This window comes from Zonotrichia leucophrys, chromosome 2 (assembly GCF_028769735.1).
Source record: "Zonotrichia leucophrys gambelii isolate GWCS_2022_RI chromosome 2, RI_Zleu_2.0, whole genome shotgun sequence".
NCBI classification, from domain to species: Eukaryota; Metazoa; Chordata; class Aves; order Passeriformes; family Passerellidae; genus Zonotrichia; species Zonotrichia leucophrys.
This window is the reverse complement of record NC_088171.1, coordinates 128,971,359-128,984,437: the sequence shown is the minus strand read 5'-3', so window position 1 is coordinate 128,984,437 and position 13,079 is coordinate 128,971,359. Positions and strand designations below refer to the sequence as shown.

Here is a 13,079-nt window from a genome sequence, read left to right as displayed (position 1 = left end):
AATCCTTACATAGAAGCTGGTGACTGATGTTCAGGCTGGATGAGCAGACAGCAAGGTGAACCAAAAACTGTCTGAACATCTGGGTCCAGAGGGTGGTGATTAGTGTCAGCAGGTCTGGCTGGAGGCCAGTGACAAGCTGTGTGCCCCAGGTCAGTACTGGGTGCAGTCCTGCTCATCACCTTCGTTAACAATGCAGATGATGGGGCAGTTTGCTGATGGCACCCAACTGCAGGACATCGCTGCATCCAGCGAGCTCATGAGAACCAAGGGGAGGCAAGGCACAAACCCCTGCACCTCAGCAGGAACAACCACAGGCCAGAGACTGTCCAGCTGGAGAACAGCATGGCAGAAAAGGACCTGGAAGTCCTGGTGGCCACCAGGTTGAACATGAGCCAACATGCCCTGCAGCAAAGAAGGTAAACAGCATTCTGGCTGCAATACAGAAAGTGCTGCCAGCACACTGAGGCACACAATCCTTCTCTTTATTCACAACTCATGAGGCCACATCTGGATTTCTGGACTCCCCACTACAAGAGAGACATGAGCACACTGGGCAGAGTCTAGCAAAGGGACACGAAAATGATTAAGGGACTCTCTCTCAAGAGGAAAGGCTGAGAGAGTTGGGACTTCAGCATGGGGAAGAGAAAGCTCTGGAGGGAATCTTCTCAACATATATGAACACCTAAAGCAAAAGTAGTAAAGGGGACAGAGCCAGGCTCTTTCCAGTGGCACCCAGTGACAGGACCAGAGGCAGCAGACACACACCAAAACACAGGAGGTCCTGTCTGAACATCAGGAAACACTCTCTTTGCTGTGAGGGTGACCAATTACTCACACAGGCTGCTCAGGGAGGATGTAGAGTCCCAACCAACCCTTGAGAGTTATTGAAAAGCCACCTGAACACAGTCCTGGGCAACCAGCTGTAAATGGCCTTGCCTGGTAATAGGACTAGATGATATCCAGAGGTCTCTTCAACCTCAGCCATTCTGCAATTGATATTGAGGACTTAATGCTTTCAGGATGTGATCTCCATCTATTTGACTTGAAGGCACAACAGCAAAAGGAGGGGATTTGCCATTGAAAAGCTTGGAGCTCATGTTTTGCTGCATAAAATCCCTCTATGGTCAGTAACACAGGAAACAAGTTACACCAATGAGTCAGGAAAGTGTCAGAGAGTTACACATTCAGTAAAAAAAATCATAGGTACTTAAATATCCAGCTGGAAGTACTCTATTTCTTTAGCAGGAACAGCAGCTCCAGGGGCAGACACCTGTAGAATTTGTGCAATGCCTCTAACTAGCGATGAATTCTTAAGCTGGGTGACTGGCTCCTCTAGCTCAGAAACTACTTACACCCCTTCTTCAGATTTCAGTGACACCCAAAACAACCCCCTCTGAATAAAAAAAAGACAGAACCATAACCCCACACCACAGTGCAGAGGATGGCCATAGCCTAGCTCAAGGGGAATACAAAGTCAATCATGCTTTTTAAATAAGCAAATACCCATAAACTATGAAACAGCATGGCACCATTTCAGCTAACAATCTGAATACAAACAGGAAGAAATCACAAATGGTATGATCCTCACAGGACTGCCACAGAGAAGTTACCATCATGCCTACATGTTATTTAGCACTTTATCTAGAGGATTTGGCAGTGAAGTATATCTGTAGCTACAAGTTGCCTAAACACCTAATGTCATTTCTGGGGGGAAAAAAAGAAAAATACACTACAGGAGAATGAGTCAGGTTCAATTTGAGGTCCTTCTATGGCAGTAGATTTCCAAAAGTATAGTTTGCAAATCCAGACAGAAATCTGTTCTCTGGTGCAGAATGCATCAAATCATCATTTTGTGGTCCCACATTCTGTTCAACTGCACAAAGTCCTTGCAGCTGTTTTGTTTAACATTTAGCATAAGACCATTTCTTTAGCCAGAACCCCAGAGCTAAACAACTGGATTAACCACCTCAGTTGGGTGAGTTCTGACTCTTAAAACTAAGGTTGTAAGCTATTCAACTATCCATCATTTTAGGAAGTATATCCTCTTGTGATAATACAACACGAATAATGGGAATTTAGAACCCCATGCTTCTAAATTCAAGGATACTTGAAAAATGCACCCATGATAATAGCATGAGCAGTGTTACTACACTGAACAACAAAAAAATGCTAGCTATCAAAACACAGCTAGGAAGCTGTATACTTGTATACTGAACTAGAATGAGTGAAAATTAAAAGACCCCATTAAGGCAAAGAAAAGAAAAAAATCCCATGTTTACAGTCAGAACAGTGCTGTAGTGATTCCATTAAAAAATGCTATCAAAATAAAAATCCAGTCACTGAAAATCACAGAACCTCTTTGTGTCCCACTGTGATAAGATTGTTGATGTTCCTTCAGGAGCTCATGACGAGGCACCAGGGAGGCTGTGAATTTCCCAGTATACCAACTGAAACCTGGAGAGCCAGCTTCTGGTCCCAGCTGAGGCTACTGCAGGAACCCAAATCATCTCTTCACCATTTTCCTTTGCTCTAAGCTTTTGGGAGCTGTGATCACTTTTTATGCAAAGTTGGAAAATGCTCTTTGATTAGAGCACTCAATTGCTATAAAAATATTTTTTAAAGTAAGAACTGCCACATTGTAAAATGCTCGGTGTCTTGACTAGAGAAAAGCAACTGTATGTTTTGTACAAGTGATTTTATTAAAAACAAAGCACAAGCAAGAACTGAATTCTAATTGCTTTGCTATGAAGTCCAACAACCTTATTCTCATTCTGAATTAGTTTTAGCAACAGGGAAAGACCACTTAGCATGTCCAATCCTCTACTTGCCAATTCTTCCACTTCCAAGCCCTGAAATATTCAACAAAACTCTGATATCACAGTGTTATCTGCATGTCACTTTTGCAAACTTGCTAAAAACTGCCTTTTAAATACCAGACCTCCTCTTCACTTTGCAGAGTGCTTTGTCTTCCACTAAAAACACAACTTCAAAACCTTTCTCTCAGACTACATCTTTGATTTAGGAATGGACTGAGGCCTGGAATAAAGAGTAGAGAGCATGCACCACACCAGAAAAACAAGCAGCCAAACCACTTTGTCTGATGCACAGTGCAGGCAAAGTAAGAAGCCCCAGCTTCTGAGGTGCACAGCTCATCCCAATACTTTTTTGCACTGCCAAAAAAAAATCTTTTTTCCATCTGCCTGTACCCCAGCCATGAAACCCCAGGTGCTTCCCTCAGTGTAACTAACCAGTGTTTTGGTTCCCCTAGAAGCAGCAGCACACTGAGTCCCTCCTGCATCACATTTTGCCTAGGGCCACAGTATTTCTGGTAACAATCTTGCCAGATACAGATTCTGCACCACAAGAGAAAAAAGTAAACTTTAGCCATTCCAGCAAAACAGCCTGTTAGTCCCCAGCCTTCCCATGAGGAACAGGGCACTCCTTGCCAGATCACCTCCTGCCTACCCCATCTGCCCCACAATGACAAGATGTAATGATCCATCTCATTTGAAGGTTTAATTAAGTACCTTTAAATTACTGCTCTAGAGACAGATACATTTTGTCAAAGTCAGTGAACTGTGTATACCATGACTTAAAAAAATGAAAAATGAGAGAAGAAAAACTGTTGTTAATAATATACTGTGTTCAAAGCAGAAGAATTCCAGCAACCTAAGAAAGATCTTCATTAAAGATCAGACACCAATAACTCACGCTAAAAAAATATGAAATAGATTAAAAGCCATAAATTCTCTTTAGAAGAATGTATCTTGATATTTACTAGAGAGAAAAAAATACAGCTCTGACTATTTTTAGGCTAGATAGAGAATAGCAAGAATTAAATAGAATAAATGAAAGAATAAATACAGAGACACATTTTAAAAAATTAATTTTGCAAAATGAACAAAAAATTAAAATGATACCATCTTTACTGAAGGAAGTGACAAACTCCAATGGCTTCAAGCAAAAGCAGAGTAAGGTGTACATTCAAATTATTCCCATAGGCAAATACTTATTCTCCAGTTAAGTTTCTGGAAAAACACTGTAACACAAACATTTGTTTATGTAGAGTCAATGTCAGACTCTACACTGACACCTATCCAGTGAAATTACAATTTTCAGTAGAATCCAGAGATGCCAACCAAGATTCATTTCAGAACTCCCTACCTATATAGAGTTCTGTATCAGAATTTGCTACCTGTATAGAGAGATAATTCATCCCAAAGGTGAAAAAGGTGAGAGGTTGAGGAAACATAACAGATAATAGACAATGAAACACAATGAAAGATGGTAAGTAAATTTTAAAAATGCTGTTTTATCACAGGTTTGGATTCAAGTAGTCAACTACTACTTCTATAGAACACAGAAAAAAAAAAAAAAACAACAACAAAATTAGCATCCAGTTTAACTACACGCTGCAGAAAGTAACACCAGCAGCACCTGGGTACAGAGCAGTTTCTGGGCTAGCTCCTAATGAATAGACAAACTACAGCTGCATGGTTATTATCACCCTCAGCTATTTGAGATATTTTGAGCTGATTCCTCTGACAAACAAAAAATACACTCTCTAAAATGTGGATTATTTTTGGGGCTTTTTTTTTGCTGAAAACAAATTTCGTAAGATTACTGAAATCTCCAGCAGCCTTGGTACCTTATCTGCTGCATTACACTACTGCTGCCACAAACCAAACTGGCAGATCCCATGGCTGGCAATAAAACAATGATAGCAAGAAACCCCAACACAGCTAGTGTCCAAAACAGTACTAATCATGGAAATGTTTTCAAAGTTTTTATTCTGCACTCTTTCATAAACACCATAATGTAAAAACTAAATCAGAAAGACAGACCAAAATATCTTCAGGCATCTTTTCTGATAAAAGGCAGTAACCAGTTTAATGATCAAAAGCTGTCCAAAACAACATTACAGAAAATACATGTTTCATCTCCCCTGTAGATATAAGCAATTTGAGAAATCACCTCAAAAACCAGCCAGTTAGACAAACTGATAGATGCTACACCAAAAATCATTTTTAGAACTGCAAAAAAATGATCAAGTTGGGATGTTAAATATTCACTGTACCAACATGGATTGCTGCTGTAAAACACACTGAACTTTAAAGTGCAGCAGCTGGGATTTGCTGAGAGACTGGGTGAAACATTTTTAGTATGAGAAATTCCCCTGACAAGTGCTGGGTGTAGCAGTGAGACTTGTGAGATGAAGATGAAATTTTCAAAGACAGCAAATGGAATGGTTACATCACTCCTCACCTGGAACCAAAGTGCAGTTTTAGGTGTAAATGCAGACAACCAGTGCTCCCACCTTAAACCTTTTTGTTTGGGTTTACAGTATGTTTCAACTGCTTAGAATTGTCACACTTCATGCCTTTGTATCAGTGAGTATGTGTTCTCTCTCCTATAAAACTAAAACATTCTTTAAATTGAAGCAAAATACTAATTTCCCTAGAGGGGAAGGGTAAGAGAAAAGAAAGCAATGTTGGTGACCTGCAATTTTAAGCACAGAAAGATTTTTAGAAATAGATCACAGAGTTTATTGTCAAAATAGTTCTATGCCAGAAAGAGTAAATACGATCTGAAGTTTGGATAATTATTCCTGTAATGGAGTAACTAATGCTGTGTCATCCTCACTTAAACGGTCAAGCTTAAAGGTTTGGACAAAATACATGTGTGCACTGTGAAAAGGTTTGTGCATTTATTTCAACATCTTTTTTCTCCAAATTGTTCCTCCCAATTTAAAATCCTCTAACTACTGCAACCAGGCCTTGTCCTCACCTTTTCTCTGGGGCACACACAGATGCCAACTACTGCAGTCTCCTATGTGGAGTTGTTGCTAAGAACCAAATCCTTAGTGGACTTCAATGAACTCAAGGTTTAAAAAAAAATCCGTATACTGAAAAGCACAAGTAGTTTTTCTGTATATGTTTTTTCCTGCATAAATGGCTGTTGATGCAAAGAAAGACAAAACAGCAGCTTTTACACTAAGTATCTTGCAAAAGTAACTGCAAATTAGATTGCTGTTAGTGTAATCACTAAAACAAAATACCTTGAACCCCCTTCTCTTCTTCATATAAGTTTCAAATACATAATGTCACCTATTGAAGTCACAAATTATTACTTGTGCCAGGAATGTGAAAAGGGAGCTAAAACACCTTGCAGTTTGCCAAGCTTAGGTACATCCTTGGTTGTTTTTCCTCAAGCGTCAAGTCATTTTTCATGTAAGTATAATTGTGTACTGAACAGTTATCTACTTTAGATAGTTTAAGAAAGAAAGCGTCACACCCTTCACATTTATTTTTTGACTGAATCAAAAATGTGACAAAGATCCTACATGGAAATCAGAATATTTCATAAATAGATAGTATACCAAAATTACCTCAAATGCATGTCATTGTTTATAGTTTTTAACTTTTACAAATATTTAGTCTATAAATGTTGTTGACTTAAAATGCTGTTCTCTGACAGCTTTGACTTGCAGTGCCAACCTTAATATACAGCTACTAACAGCTTAGTCAATTTATTATTGGTCCAACAAATATGCTCAAACCTTACATATCCGATTTGAGAAGGAAAAAGAATACAACATTTGTGCCCCAATTACTATTTTACCAAATTCCTTGTGACAGGTCACAACTACTCTCAGCCCAGATCACATTCACAGTACAGTTTCACATTACAGTAGCCAAAATAAACTTGCTGCTTTCAAAATGGAAGGAACTCAACCCTGCTTCCTCCTTCCCGTTCTTCACTACCAACTCTCCCTCCTGCAGCACTTTTCAAAATATTCTGATGTGCACCCAACAAGGAGATAAACCAGTTCAACTTCTTAATGCACTAAATTATCTTAACTTGACTTTACCAGGGCTATCTTTGTATCATTTCAGCAACTGAAGTCAGTTTCCTCCGGGATCAGAAACTTACAGTTAGTGCAATGTAAGAGGCGGGGAAAACAAACCTCCGCCTTCAGAGGAGAGCAATTACTTTGACTTACAACATCTCAGCAAAGTTTCAGCAAGAACATTCACAGACAATTACATACGTACTCTCTAAAGAGCAGCATCTGGCGTGTAGCACGCAGCTGTAATCACAAGAGGACCCTGGCAGAGCAAAGTCCAAAAAGGCCTAGAATACCGGCCTATGTAAAAGTAACCATCCACATTCAACCAGACATGAAATAACACTGTACATTCTGATGCTTAACCTCCCAAATTACTGTTCTTAAATAACAATACTAAGATCAAATCTTAACGCACTGCTGCACATATGAATCCTCTAACAGTCTATATTACTACAGTGGTGGTGCAAATCTTTTGAGGCTGCCAAACCATTTGATATTTTTAAAAGTGTTTCCATCTAAGAGTGTGATGATAATAATAACGTCATGACAGTCATACCGTTCCCCTCTTCTCTTCTGAAACAGCACAATCTAAATTTGGCTATGCTTTCAAGAAACTAATCCTAAAACCAAGTTCAACACGTTGCCTGTTCCTAAAGTTTATCAAGCAGCTGTAACTTGGGGAATTCAACTAATACATCAGTTATGGCTTCCCGGTAATTAAACCACCTATTCCTGTTTGAGGTGGGCTACCTGCACTTTTGCTAAGTAGATTAAGAAGAGTTCAAAGCACACCAAAGTAAATCACTTAAGATAAAAGAAGTACTGTATTATCTGCACAAAACTTGCAGATTCTCTATTTAAGAACACATCTGTCAATCCTTTCTTTTCCCCAGCTCGGGGCAGCGATGCAGATGACACATCAGTGCCAGCAGAGAAGTTTGTGCTCAGGCTGCCTTCCTCTGCAAAGAGGACAGGGACTCCCCCAGCAGACGCAGCAGAGGGGGTTCAGGCCGTGCAGGATCACTGTAACAGGAACACTTCCATCATCAGGAGCTCTCTCCCTCGCCGTGCACGGCTGCTGCACACGTGTGGGGCCAGGGCAGCAGCTCCGCATCCCTGCTGGCTCCCTGCACTGCCACACCACACCCTACGCCAGCTCCTTCCAGCAACATCTGCTTGAGATTTTTAACAGATTTGCTCATCAGTGAATGCAAGGGGGGTGGTGTTTGCCAGGGCAGCAGTCACAGATCCACAAATCACTTGCACAGTACCTTCAATTGATGTGCAGATTAAAAAGGTAGGTTCTTCCTTGCTATTTTTTCCACATAAATTCAGAGAGTGCAAACAATGCAGGCAATGCAAAGTATACAACTTAAATTTTCAGTTCAGGCACGGCCTAAAGTAAGTAACATTTAAATAACAGAGACAGGCACTGAATGTATTATTAAGGGAAAACAAAGTCATGTAAAGAACGAGATCATCCTTTCTTCCCCCAAAGCTGACTCTACATACAGACTCACTGAAGCTTCAAATTAACTTTTCTCAGGTGTGCTACTGGTTTCAAAGATGTCACTGCCAGAAAACTTAAAACATGACACTTCTAAACCCTCATATTCAGAATACCCTCTGTTTAACCAAATTCATTACATCTCATCTTCAGGAGAGAAAAGACCACATTAACATTGTGTCAATGACCACTTCAAAAATTACATCTCCCTCTATGCTAAGACTTAAATGGTTTAGCTGACAAGACTTTTTTTAGTACAAGGTAAAAACAAAGTCAAAGCTTTGAGATAAATCCTGTCAGTGAAGGTTAGTTCATGTATGGAAAGCCATTTCTGTAAGGTGAAAGACTCCCCTTCTCCTTCCCAGAGAAGCAAGTTAAACTGCTCCTGTGAGGTTTCATAACAGCCAAGAAAAGGCTATTTGTCATGGTTACACCCACTTCCTCACCCAATATAAAATTAAGAAATATACTAAGAATTTACTCAGATTAACTTATCTATGAAACTGTGTCAAACTTCCTTCACAAAGCACAAAGTCTCCCACCCTGAAAGAGGTGGATAATTGACAAAATATACCTCACACCCATTGCAACAGAAGCTGGACACCTCTTTTTCAAATACTGAAGCCATTAATTATTTACGTCCCAAGTACCCTATGGAGTCGTTTCTCAAACTGCAGGCCATACTGAATTTTTCTCCCATTAAACTCCTCTTATTCAATTTAGAGACAACACACAGCTTGGGGAAAAAATTCCAAGTTACCTGTCCTCCTTAATAAACTTACCAGAAAAACCTTAATTACCTCAGTTCATCCTAAACAAAAGCTTAGCCTAGTATCCATTTCAAAAGATGAATCCTAATACAACTACAAAATTAAGTATGACCTTGTCCTCTGTGAACTCTCTTCAGTGTCACAGCTCCCAGACACGAGCGTTTCAGCTTATTCAAGAGAGGACTAATAATTACCATCAAGGTGCAATATTAACCTACATTTTCAAAAACACTAGCTAAGAAGTATTTTCAGATGATGAGTAGATGCGCTCAGGAGTCCTCTGATTATTTGTGGTTCTACAGCTACTTTCTCCTCTTTTCTTTGAAGTGTTTTGCCATTCTCACAGTTGCTGCATGAATAAGTGTGATAACAAATTACACAGAAAACCTAATAAGAACTGTAGAACAGAATGGCAGAAAATGCACCAAACCAAACTGGAAAGAACTACTTCCTCACATTTTTTCAACTACTTAAGAGCAGAGCAACACTTCAAGTGAAGGATGATTTCCAAAAACCACTGCCTTTACACATCTACACTGGTTATTAAGCATAATGCATTAAATACTTAATTACAAAATTCAACAGTGTCCTGGATCCTGAATACATGGAACTGCAGCGATAAATGCCTTGGGTTTTAAGTGATTACTCCTCAGGAGCAGAACACAAATCCATTACTGAAAGCATACAATACAGAAATATGATCCCAAAATCTGATTTGGAGAAGCAACTATCATTCAGAACACAGACAGAAAAAAACCCTGACTGACCACTGGCTGCAGCACAGACTCAAAAAAGCCCATAAAGCGAGAGAGAAAAGAACCAGCACAGAGACACAAGATGTTCCAAGATCCTAACTTCTGTGTGTATGAGAATTTATCAAGCTACCCAGATCTTGATCAACATTGACAGAATAGTAATAAGCAGTAATGCTACTGATAAAATTGAACTGGCATTTCCAGCACATATGTGTGTGCCTCAACCCTATTTATGAATCATTCTGATTTCACTGCATTACAAGTTCTGATACACAGCTACTGCACTTTTAGTAAAATTACATTTATGAAGTTGAAATTTCTGACTTTCAGCTCAGATCAAGGAGTCACTTGATTTTTCAGAATAGTCACTATTTAACAGCACTGCTGCAGCTTTCTCCATATATTAATTACCACCCATTTTGAAGCTTCCTGTATCAAAAAGTAGGTGTAAGAGCTGCTGCTATTGTAAGAAAAAAAAAATTTAAAAAACAAGAAAGCATTATGAAGACTGAAAGGGACTGGTATTTTATATAAATATGTCAACAGAAGAGGTAACATGAAAGAAAAAACAGATGAGCTCTCTCACTTGGAGCAAAGTGTGATAATTACATGCTAAATGTTTTCTAAGGGCCTATCAACATAAAAAGAAAAAAAAAAGAAAACCCACTGGGGTCCTTTCAAGTTCAAAGGCCTAGATCTTACTCCAAACCAAAAGAGTGCAAGCAATAAGTCCTAATACAGCATCATCTCTCAGTTTGTCACTCTAAAGGAAGATGGTCTATGCCAAATTTGAATGCAGTACCTATGGAGAAAGCAAATCAATTCTGTAAGAATGGCTAGGCCTCCTAGGAAGTAGGATTCTGTAAAATGCATTATCCGGCTATGGGATAAAAGTACAGTCCACACTAACACACTTCAGGTTTTAGATTTGTTTCATCTTTTCCCTGTGTAAACATATAGACTATGTAGTCAGGCAGAATTTCTGTCTTCAAAACTACCTATTTTCCTCATTGTACACACTCAAACCTCACCTGCTCTAAGAGGCATCTCAGCAAAGACTGCTGCAGGAAAAGTGACCTAACCACAAACGACTGTGAAGCGACCTGGACCCTGACCTACGGTAGTATCAAAACCAAGAGAGTATAACCAAGAGCTCATGCTTTTTAAGGCTTAAAAATACTTAAATATTGTTCAGAATCAATAAACAACATTAATCTTTAGTGTAAAAACACTTTAGATTTCTATCCAGTGATGATTAAACATCACGATTTATTCACACATAAATTTGTGAGAAATTAAAGATTAAGTTTTAATAATTCCTGTATAAAACCGCAGAAGTAAAATTTGCAAGCCATTACACACACCATTAGCAATTGCTATAGAAGAAATATTTGACAGCCACACAGATCTGTCAAACAAACGTCAAGCAGTGAAGAAAATTTGGTTCATGGATTCATTTTCTCTCAAAGCATTCCAGTTTCTCCCCAATTTCCCCGCAATTTCTCTCCCCCAATCCTACATAAAGTTAGCTGCGTGGTTTCCAGGCTGGCAGCTGTCACCCCCATCTCAGCCAAGCCGCACACCACCAGTGATTCGGAGATCGGGCCTCCTTTTGTATGGAGCACCGGCTGCGTGAGCAGGGAAGGCAGCGCACACCGGCGCTGCGTGTGACAGCGCTGCCGCCTTTATCGCCGCTCCCGTCATTCTCTCTCACACCGCGATCCCCCATCCGCATTGTCTGCCTCGCTCCATCCCTCATTAACATGGACACGTTCTCGCTCCTCCGCCAGGGATCCCCGGGAACCCGCTCCCTCGGCCAGGGAACCCCCTTCCTCGGCCGGACGCCGGGATTTCCCTGGCCGGCCGGAGCCCCCGCCGGGCCCGCGGCGAAAGCGGCGGCCCCCCAGCCCCGCGCGGGGCGAAGCCGGCGGCGCCGGGGGCCGGGAGAGGCCGCTCGGAGCGGGACGCGCCGGGACCCGGCGGAACCGCGGCCCGGCGGGGGGGGTCGGGCCGGCCCCGCTGCCCCGGGGCCCCTCCCCTCGCCCCCGGGGGGCCCCTCCCCTCCGCCCCCCCTCACCGGTCGTTGAGCTGGTCCTCGGTGCCCGGCAGCGGGTGCACCACGAAGTGGATCGAGGTCATGTTCCGCGCCGGTGCCCCCCCCGGCGGCGGCGGGAGGCGGGCGGGCGGGGGCCGGGCACACAATGGGGGCGGCGGGGGAGGGGGCTCTCGGCCTCCGTCCCTCCCCCGGGGTGGTTCGGGGCCGCCCGGCGGAGTCTAGGGCGCTCGGCGGCCGCGGCGCTGCGGGCGCGGGGCGGGGCGGAACGGCCGCAACGGCGCCGCTCGGAGCTGGGCCCGCGCCGTGCTCACGCACGCGCCGCCATCTTGGCTTCCAGCGGGCCCTTCTTCCCTCCCCCCTCCCCCGCCCTCCGTGCGCCGCGACGGGGAAGGGGCGGGGCTCGACCGGCGCGCGCGGCGGCGCGCGTGCAAGCCTCGTGCTGACTGGCGCGCGCGGCTCCCTCCCCTGCCACTAAGCGCGCTGCCGATTGGCCCGGTGCGTCGCCCTCATGGCGGGCCGCGATGACGTCATTGCGCAAGAGGGACGTAAAGCACCACGTGCCTGCCCCTGGTCTCTTTCCCCGCCCCTCCCCCCCCCCGTCCAGAGCGGCTCCCCGGCGGGCGGCGCGCGCGGCTTCCCCTGAGGCGCGGGGCGGGAGCGTAAGCCGGAGCCGCTTCCTCTGGGCCGGGGAGGAAGCGGGGGCGGCGGCGTGTGGGGCCGCGATGTGCCGGCCCCAGGGGTGCCCTGTGGGGAGCACAGGGATTTCCCCCGATGCCCGCAGGTGCTTCAAGCCCAGCGCCCCTCGGCGCCCGCTCTCCGCGGCCGGCTCTGTCCTTTCCAATTGCCTTTCTTGTTGCGTTTCTAGTCAGCCTTCCCTGCAGCAGCCGGGATTTTTCACGGTTTTTCAGGGAGGTTCCCAGAATCATTAGGGTTGGAAGGGACCTCTGGAGATGATCCAGTCCAAGCCCTCTGCCAAGGCAGGGTCATCTGGAGCAGGTGACACAGGAACGTGGCCAGGTGGCTTTGGAATGTCTCCAGAGAGGGAGCGACATCCCTGGGCAGCCCCTCAGCAATTCCACTGCTCTGCCACTCTGCGTAAGGCAGCTCTACCTTACATTGGGGTGGAACTTGTTTCTCACTT

The 13,079-nt window shown here is 43.4% G+C and overlaps 1 protein-coding gene across 1 annotated transcript in view; it reads right to left on the bottom strand.

Moving 5' to 3' along the window:
- UBR5 (ubiquitin protein ligase E3 component n-recognin 5) overlaps nucleotides 1–12,275 on the bottom strand; it is an 84,837-nt gene extending 72,562 nt beyond the window's left edge. The window contains exon 1 of the mRNA XM_064706399.1: nucleotides 11,960–12,275. Within this exon, the coding sequence (XP_064562469.1) occupies nucleotides 11,960–12,021 (62 nt within the window). The 5' untranslated portion in view covers nucleotides 12,022–12,275. The remainder of the gene's footprint in view (nucleotides 1–11,959) is intronic.
- Between the last annotated feature and the right edge of the window lie 804 nt (nucleotides 12,276–13,079).